General features: G+C 51.6%; 1 protein-coding gene across 1 annotated transcript in view; it reads right to left on the bottom strand.

The window, feature by feature from the left end:
• The window catches only part of URB1 (URB1 ribosome biogenesis homolog), a 76,584-nt gene that overhangs the window by 1,872 nt on the left and 64,956 nt on the right, over positions 1 to 9,756 (bottom strand). The window contains exons 32-38 of the mRNA XM_010338325.3: positions 9,146 to 9,257; positions 7,115 to 7,221; positions 6,414 to 6,557; positions 4,988 to 5,097; positions 3,659 to 3,856; positions 1,826 to 2,067; positions 584 to 1,183 (exon numbers count right to left, since the gene is read on the bottom strand). Coding sequence (XP_010336627.3) covers positions 584 to 1,183; positions 1,826 to 2,067; positions 3,659 to 3,856; positions 4,988 to 5,097; positions 6,414 to 6,557; positions 7,115 to 7,221; positions 9,146 to 9,257 — 1,513 coding nt within the window. The remainder of the gene's footprint in view (positions 1 to 583; positions 1,184 to 1,825; positions 2,068 to 3,658; positions 3,857 to 4,987; positions 5,098 to 6,413; positions 6,558 to 7,114; positions 7,222 to 9,145; positions 9,258 to 9,756) is intronic.

Genomic DNA, 9,756 nt, shown 5'->3' with positions numbered 1-9,756 from the left:
CCATGAGAGGACAGCCCTCTGGGTCACCACACCCGCCTCCCTGGAGCTCTCTAACAGGCCCCTGGAGCCTGTGCTGTTCATTCATTCACCCAACTCACTCATTCACAGTTAGGCTCCTAAAGACTGCCAAGTACATAAACTCTACCTGTGCGTGAGGCTACACGTGTGCACACACGCATGCATGCACACATGCACACATGCACACACGCACGCACACACGTACACACACACAGCTGGCCATATGTGAAACAGAACTCATCATGTGGCCAATGGTCAGAAGCCCACTGCCCTGCAGGGTGGAGGGACGCCCAGGTTCTGAGGGGACCTTCTCTGCACCGTCAATGTGACCAGCACCAAGGGTTTCACCTGCAAGTGAAAGCAAACACCTCCTTCCCTCCACATTCACTGCCCAGTGGCAAGCTCTGCAACCCCAGAACCGTGGTGAGGGTCCGCCTTAACAGGCACAATGCCCAGCTGAGGAACGTGGCAGAAACCCAGGCATTCCAAGCACAGAAGTCACTCCTACCCCCAAGCCCACTCCTGAATCTATTTCTTCAGCCTCCAACAAAAGAACCAGCCTTACCTCGTGTGGCTTCATCCTTCTCGCTCAGAGAAGACAGGCAGAGGGCCTCCATGGCTGGGTGGAAGGGGCTCCCTGCCCAGCCCTGGGCGGCCACCAGCTGCAGCATGACCGTGTTGAACAGGCAGGCCACCTCCTGCACAGGCCCTGCCAGCCCCTCAGCCCCACAGAGCCGGCTATACAGCTTGAATATGCTGCTCCTCAGGGCGCTGTCCCTAACGAGGTCAGCCACGACCACAGGATGCGGCAAAATGTGGCTCCGAAGCCAGCCAAAGAGTCCTGCAGCCTCTGCCCTGCTAAGTGGGTGCTCGGCCACCGACCGCAGCATCCAACTGACCACCAGGGAAGCGGCGGCGCACACGGGGCTGTGCACAGCGCTCTCGGGGCTGGCTGAGTCCACAGGCTCCTGAATGGGGTCAGGACCCGGGATCACGGGTCCCCAGTAGGTCAAGATGGACCTCAGGAGGCCCTTGCATGTCTCCAAGGTAGACGCCATCAGCTCGGGGTCGGCCATCTCCTCTGCCTCCCCAGGCCTCCTCTTTCGGCCCCGTGGGCCTTTAGTTCGGGCTGGCATGACAGGCTTGTTCTTATCCTTGAGCATTTCTGTAAAACGCACAAAGAAGGTAGTGAGACTGGGGTCTCTCCTGCCCACACAGATCCAGATGTGGGGAGCTGTCAGTGGGGGAGAGGAGGGGCAGTGTGCACGTCCTGAGCACCCGGCCCTGCTCCCGCATCAAGAGCCTGGTGAGTGCTCGACATTTCGTTGTGCCTGTCGTCACTGTTAATACAATGAACTCATTAATCCTCGCACCATGAGGCAGGCGCCATTATCGTCCTCTTTAAACACAGGGAATCAGGGCAGCACCAGGCTTCAGTCGAGGAGGCCTGGCTCCAGTCCACTCCTTAGCCCTGAACTACAGGACAAGGCGGGGGCAAGTAGCTCACGGCCACCCAAGCCTCTTTACAGGTGAGCACCCCGATACTACGGCAGGTGAAAAGTGACTTCTCCAGAGACAGACAGCTGGGAAGCAGCCAGGCTGAAAGTCAAAAGCAGGGCTGCCCAGCTACCTCTCCAGGCTCTGAGACAGATATGCCCCAACTCGGAGCCTCATTAACTTTGGAAATGTGGCTGAGACACACACACAGAGAGAGAGAGGGAGAGAGAGAAAGAGAGAGAGGGAGGGAGGGAGAGGGAAACAGAGGGGTGCTGGCTGCTCTGGGCCAGTCCTGGGTTCTGCCACTCACTCATGAGCTCCCGGGCTTGGCCCTCCTCAATGACTGCTCTCAGGTCTTCCTGCAGCTGGAGGTCTCTCTCGATGAGGCTCCACTTGTGCAAGAGGACAAGGACGTCCGTGGTGGAAAGCACTGTCTCATTTACGGTGAATCTGTCCATGTCCTTGAAGGCCTGTATGACGGTGGCCCGGTACCTCAGCACGGAGTCAAGTGTCCCAAAGAAGTTGGTCAGCTGGGCGGGAGCCAAGGTGGGCCTGTTTGGGAGCCAATGTTACCGACAGCCAAAGCTGCCTCCCCAGCCTGGCAGCCAGCACCGCGGTAGCCTGGTGACATCACACACCCAGCGGTGCGCACTGCCTTCTCCAGGAACCAGGTTTTCCTGCATAGCAGACATCTTGCATGGGCCCCCGGGACACAGAAAAGGAAAAAATGAGCCACTTAGTAAGTCACAAAGGGGACCTGGAGTCTGACCTGCACCCCAGAGGCACAGACCTCCTGAAATCCTGGCTAAATGGAGTAGCCAGACAGACAGCTTGAGCGCCAGGGTGCCAGAGCCCGCGAGGGCTCCACTCTGGGCCTGCCAATTTCTCCCGCCTCACGGACCGCCAGTCTGAAGTGAGAAAAACCCAGGGATGCCCTGGAACAATGTCACCACTTATGGCCAAAACCTGACCGATGGCCACCAGGAGGAAAAACAGCTCCCTGAATACCAAGAAAGTGAAATCCTATAACATTGGTTCCTCACAACTGTAAACGTAAAACCAGTATTTTAAACAGCAATTGGTTCTTAGACACCAGCATGTCTTCTGACAGCCCTACATAGGAAACGTGACTATCCACTACAGATTTCACAAATTAGTTTTGAACTATACAAAACAAAAGGCCTTCTTACCAAGAAATTTTTCCTTCTGAGGTGACAATCCACTTGATATCAACCTTCTGGTTCCAGTTAGCATACCCTGGCTCCCAAATCAGAAATAACGAGTTGCCGGGTGCGGTGGCTCACGCCTGTAATCCCAGCACTTTGGGAGGCCAAGGTGGGTGGATCACGAGGTCAACATATTGAGACCATCCTGGTCAACGTGGTGAAACCCCGTCTCTACTAAAAACACAAAAATTAGCTGGGCATGGTGGCGCACGCCTGTAGTCCCAGCTACTTGGGAGGCTGAGGCAGGAGAATTGCTTGAACCCAGGAGGTGGAGGTTGCGGTGAGCCGAGATCGCGCCATTGCACTCCAGCCTGGGCAACAAGAGCGAAACTCCGTCTCCAAAAAAAAAAAAGAAATAACGAGTGCACAGTGTATTTTCTCTAACATAGTAGAACTGGAGGGACACTTAGCTCTTCTAAGGAAGCCAAAAGCATGACGCTAAGGAATCGAATGAAAATACAAAATATTCAAGAAAATTCATGGACAATGAATCTTCATAGGCTAACAAAGGTAGAGGCAAGTTTGGGAACACCCCATATTATGTGAGAGTCACAGGAAATCTTTTACATTTACGAAACATCACTTTATTCAAGTGTTTGAATCACATCAAGGTAGATGACTCTCACCTGCTGAAACTGACCTTATATGATGCATATTAGGTTTTTAAGTGTGTTATGTTCTTGGGGCCTTGATAAGAAGCCTTACAAAGTTGAAGGGGAAAGAAAGAGCTAATAAAATAGATGTTCTGACGCTCCCTATACCTGACAATGGTACTCTGCCCCAATCCACAGCAGGCCATGGCCCAGCGCCCCCCGGGACAGCCATGGAGTTGTGACTGAGACATGATGTCCACAGGTGGCAGACCAACACAGCGTCCAAGACGCCAGAAGGCCCCCCATGGCAGGGGCAGGACTCACCTCAGGTGCTTCATGAGCACGATGAGAACATAAAGGAACTCATTGACCAGGTGCAGGGCAAGCCGCTTGGGGGGCTCCCGAGAGCTGCGCTGGCAAGGGTGTTGGCTCTCCCACTCCGCTGCCTTGTCCCCCAGGTTGGTCACCCACAGTGTGTGCAGCAAGGAGATCACGTTAGACAGCAGCGGAGTCTCCAGAAACCTGAAGTCAAGCACAGCAGCCTTCAATCTGCCACATCCTGTCCTTTCAGCAGGATCAGACTATCCCCCTCCACAATCCTATCTGCTCATCCCCCTAGATAAGCACAGCCTCCAAGTGAAAACAGGGCGCCTGCTACACAAATGCAGTTTCGACACGGGATAAGGCACCCAGGCTCCTTCTTAACAGAAGATTGCCCTAAGTCCCTCCAAAAATTCAGGAGCTACTGAGGCACACTAATAAAAACCATCCTGTTCATGACAACAACTCAGTTTCTAAAACAAGAAATTAATAGCCAGGGACGTGAGCTGATTATGCCTTTTGTAAACCTGACACAGTCTTGAAGTTGATGTCCAAAGACACGTTCTAGATTTCAGATGTTACTTTCTTACCCTGCCCCCGCTGTTTTTTTTGTTTACCGACGTACTAGGATATATTACTTTCTTTTAGAGAAATTTCAGGAAATACTTTTTAAAAATGCACAAAAGGGCCTGCATTCTCTCAGGCTTATTATAGTAGTTAGCTCTTTGTAAGACGGAGCCCTCCAACCAAGTGCTGTCTGCTGTGACAGGGTCTTCCTCTCTGCAGACAGTCTCAAGCAGCAGGAGGAGCAGGAATCACAGTCAATCATCAAGATTCAAGCAGCAGCCCTTGGTGCTGTTCCTCTAACGCGGGTTCGTCACTGAGCACCAAGACCCTGCACTGACAGCAGAGTCCTGTAACCCATCAGCCCTGCTCTCCTGCCACCGGAGGGCTGCAGTTGCTAAAGCCTTAGAGAGCAGGACCCTACTTCAGAGCACGGAAGGCTGCTGGGACACCAGGGGAGGAGTCCGACCCGAGCAGAACCCGGCCAGACAGGCTGGCGGAGACTCTGCCGGATGTGAACAGCAGCTGGTGTCTGCCGTCCCATGGCAGACGAGACACTCGAGGGAAAGCTGTGAATGGAGGAAAGCCATTTTGGCACTGCCAGGAGCAGGACTGTCAGGCATATGGTAGCACTGGAGGACACTGCCTTTCAGAGGGCGTGGGTTCTACCGCACGTGTCCAACCAGCAGCAGAGCTGGCAGCAGACATCCTCACTTCTGCTCCTGTCCTTCCCACCTGACACACGCCGCTCATGCAAAAGGGACTTACTTGCTTTCAAGGATGTGCAAAATCCACGTTAAAAGGCTATAGTCTCGTATGATTTCATAGGCAGATCTGGCAACCTGGGCAGCATTCTGTAGAATTTCCAGAATCCAGTTCTGAAAACCCCAAACAAGAAGTGACTCTTCAGTCAGAAAACCTGATTTACTTGATTAAAGAAACCCTTTTAAAAATGTGATGGTATGCTGCCATTACAGGCGGTGGCTGCAAATGAGGCCTGCTTTGCTAAGTCTGTCACAGTGGTGGCGGCGTACGAATGCACCCTTCCCCACAAGTGACAGCCAGAGGCCACAGACCTCCTCAGCAATCTCTGAGCCCCGGGGATCCTCACTTCTGCGAATCCATCATCTGAAAACAACCCGCAAGCAAAGCTGCACCACAGAAACCACATGGCCCAGACGCACAGCGGCCTGCACAGGGAGCGGGTGAGGACCACCCCCAGGCCAGCCACCAGCCACAGAGCCCTGTGTTCACCACCTGGAAGAGAGGACATAAAAATGGGACTGTCCCCTGACTTGTTCATGGGGTGCTTCAGAAGTTTCACATGCCATAAAAAACAAAAAACTACCGCACTCAAATTCAGTTTATTCAAATGGGCTTCTTAAGAAAAGCCCTGGTGAGACCCCGTCTCTACTAAAAATACAAAAAATTAGCTGGGCGTGGCGGTGCACGCCTGTAGTCCCAGCTACTCGGGAGGCTGAGGCAGGAGAATAGCTTGAACCTGGGAGGCGGAGGTTGCGGTGAGTCGAGGTCACGCCACTGCACTCCAGCCTGGCGCCTAGTGACAGAATGAGACTCTGTCTCAAAAAAAAAAAAGAAAAGCCCTATTTACCCACATCGTACATATGAGAAACAAAAGCTGACTAAATAGAAATTAATCAAAACACCAAAGGCTTTTCCTATTTCCTTCTACCACCTACCTGTAATATTTAGAAGGCACACACAGCAGCTCTCTGTTCCTGACTGGCCAGGTGAGGCTGTCTGTTTCAACACAACTCTTGCTTTCTAAATGAGTTCTATGATCCCCACCTTCTGTAGTAGGTAAAAGGGCCTCAGAATACCTCAGTCACTGACAAGGGGTCTCTAGATTTTTTGACCACTCCGAAGCCTCATGGTTATTGATCAGTATCTCCCCTTGATGGCCTTCATATATATGCCAAGGGCCATATATATAGTAGGAAGCCTCAATAAAGAGTATTCAGAGGACAAACGACACTAGGGGTCTCAACACTGCAGCCTCGAGTGACTCCACCTGCTCCACATGCAGGGAACAGGACGGGCGCTAAACGTGTCTCCCCTTCCCTGAGAGCCGGGAACAGGCTGGGAACAGAATTCACGTGGACTTGACTTCCAAACAAAACCTTAAGAAGGGGCACAGGGCTCTTCTCTCAAATGGGATTGCACAGCCACGTACCTGGGCCGCCTCGTCACACAGCGGGCTGCAGAAGAAGGACAGGATGATGCGGAAGACGCCACGCCGGGCACACAGCGCATAGCAGTGCTTGTCACGGATCCCCTGCCGCAGAAGGCCAAGCACCCACTCCTGCTCCGTTTTTTGCTATAACCAGGCACACAAAAAAACCGCTGTTAAGTGAGTGAAACTCTTTTCATCTGACAACTGTTCCAACATCACTATTTTTAAGTGGTGACAAAGGTTGTAACACAGCAGCCCTGACCTCCATGTCTGATTATAAAAAATCCTGCATCTCATCTTTGATTCCATTTCTTCAGGTCAGAAATAAGAGGATCAAGTCAAGTTTAAACACTGAACTTAAGTCAGACAGATCTTCTGTAAAAGAATATTTAATATGAATATCTAAAAAAGGAATTTAGTATTTAACCCAGAGATTCATCAAGAAAATACGATGAGAATGGGATAAAACGCAGGACTCTGCAGCAGAGTTTTTAAGGTTTGAGGCACCTCGTAGAAGTGAGCCCACAGCACGGGGACGTCTCTAAATGCCGGCCTGCGTGGCCTCGGCGCTGGCACGCTGCCGGCACCATGGTGTTGGCTGAGCAGCACACAGTGTTGGTGCGGAAAACGTCCGAATGACAACGGCGGCTGTGTAAGTGATTCAGGGGCCTGTGGAAGGCCTGGAGGACTCTGGAACGTACCTCAAAGTCGGAGCTGTAGAAGAACTGGAAGAAGCCAGGCACTTTGTCCATGTTCAAGTACTCGTGCGACAGCAGGAAGTTGCTGATCTTCAGGTACATGTGCTCCTCTGAGAACACAGGCAGACAGTCAGTCACGGCAGGCCCCAGCAGGACACCCCCTGGCCTGGCAGCACCGAGAGGCAGGTGTTGGGGGTATTAGACATAAATCCCCTTCCAGGAACTTTCCTATGCTGACCCAGATGACTGGCTCTTGAGAATGAGAACACAGCTAGACACCTCAGCGCCACGCTGCACACAGGCGTGCTCTCCTGGCTCAGAAACCACTGCTGGATGTTGAGTCCTTCAGGGACCTTGCTCCTCCCACTCCTCAGCTCCTGTCCTGCAGCACAGGCTCAAACCAGCAGGTGGGAAGGTGAACTTGGTCACACATCCCACAGATCAGGGCTGACACCACACCCAGCTGCTGCACCTGCTTCTAGCTTCTCACTGAAAGGCTCAGACACTACTGAGTGCCTCTGGAATGCACTGAGGCAGAGACAACAGACACGCTAGCCCCTGCCACCTCTGTCTCCCCAGGACCACTGCTGCCCTGCACACGCTCCACCCTGCCATGTGCACCGCTGTGGGACAGGGCCACACCCAGGACCGAAAACATCATGGGCTGTGCCAATTATTTTCTTTCTTTCCCAAATCTCCAAGGCAAGTAAAATCCATGGAATAAAAATGAAATGGAAGCGGATGAAAATCAGATCTGAATTCTAATAGCAACTTGATTATGAACTAATTGTGGGGCCTTGGACAAGCTATCTAACCTTGGGAGCCTCAGTGAGTGAGTGTGGGGGGTACGGGTGGAAATAGGGTGAGTGGGGGGCTGTTTCCTCATCTGAAATAGAGCCATGTTATACCAAAAGCATCCTGTGGTCCCTGATGGTACCAACTTTCTATGATTTTTCTCTCAATAACCAAAAAAAATCTCAGAATGAGCTAACTTCTAGTCACACTATCTTAGCAGTGGTATCCCATTCCTGTAACAAAAAGGAGCCTTACTCTAACACCGTGGGTTACACGTACACAGTACTCACACATCAAATGCTCCCTAGCTAAGGACCGTGAGCCTAAGCATGAATCAATGATTAATGAATCAACGGCGGTGATGGTGACGGAGCTGTCACCGATGGCTTTTACTATACCAGGCGCTTCCACGTGTGCTCGTGTGCATGATCTGGGCCGGGTGTGGTAGCTCACACCTGTAAACCCAGCACTTTGGGAAGCTGAGGCAGGCAGATCGCTTGAGCCCAGGAGTTTGGGATGAGCCTGGGCAATATAATGAAACCCTGTCTCTATAAAAAATTAGCCAGGTATGGTGGCATTCGCTCTGTCCCAGCTACTTGGGAGGCTGATTGAGGTGAGAGGATCACCTGAGCCTGGGAGGTTGAGGCTGCTGTAAGCCGAGTTCATACCACTGTACTCCAGCCTGGGTGACAGAGCGAGACCGTGTCTCAAAACAAAATCACCAAAAAAACCAAAAAAGGTATGTGATCCTCATCACCATCACAGCAATCCTAGAGGCAGGGGGTCCTATCATCACCCCATCTGATAGGAAGAAACAGGCCAGGGGAAGTCCGGGACGGTCTGCCCGTGTCCACGCTTTTAGCCCCTGGATTCCAATCCCTGTGATGTGATCAGCCCACATTTTAACATCAGTTTTATTTGCTCTCACCACAGTGTTCTGTAACTACAAGCAAATATGAATATATATACTATTTCCCTCCATTATAAAAACGCTATTCTGCACTTTGCTTTTTCATCTCATTTTTTTCTGGATTCCACCCCCCACGGGTCCATGAAGAGCTTCCTCACCACCATCACCTATGCACTGTCCAGTGCTGATGGGTACTTCGGTGGCTCCTCATCTTCCACGATCATGAGCACAGACGTGTGGCCCACTACACCTGGGGACTAATCCCTGGAAGTGGACTTGCTCAGCCTCAACTTTGCAATTTCCCGTCAACCTCACTATGTCAGTGGTACCTGGTTTCAAAATCTGCACGGCTGCTTTGGCAATGAAGAGAGCCAAGGTAAAAGTGAGTCTCATGTCCTGAGTTCGAATCCCATTCCGGACTACATCCAACAGGTAAAGCAGCTTGAAAACAGAACAGAAAAAGAAAACCTAAGATGAGTGTGTTCAGAGCCATGGTCAGTCTTATCTGGTGCAGCTGAACCGAGGCTCAGCAGGATGTGCCTACTCCTCACATCCCAGGGGCCGCCAAGGACAAGGCTCACAGCAGCAGGCACACTACCTGCCAGCATCTCAGGAATGCTTTCCGTTTTTATTTTAGGCGTCAATCAGCAGAGAGAAGTCTGGCACCATGCCCTGAAAACCTAATCTGCTCTTGTTCCTCCAGCACCATGGGGTACAGATTTCTGAGGTTCAGTGTGTCATGGATAACAGCCACCTTATCCACTGAGTTTAGACCAAAGAAATACTCAGTGGAAGTCAAATCATTCTGTCTACCCACAACACAAGAAAGCCTACAAGGAGAAACTTTTTTCAACTTCCACAGACAGTTGTGGATCAAAGGCAACCTCCAGCATCACCTCCTAAGGGAACAGACTTTGGCTCTTCAGCAGCGATCTCCCAG

Source organism: Saimiri boliviensis, chromosome 18 (genome assembly GCF_048565385.1).
Source record: "Saimiri boliviensis isolate mSaiBol1 chromosome 18, mSaiBol1.pri, whole genome shotgun sequence".
In the NCBI taxonomy this organism is placed as follows: Eukaryota; Metazoa; Chordata; class Mammalia; order Primates; family Cebidae; genus Saimiri; species Saimiri boliviensis.
Note: the sequence above shows the minus strand (reverse complement) of the source record. Positions and strands in the feature narration are given on the sequence as shown.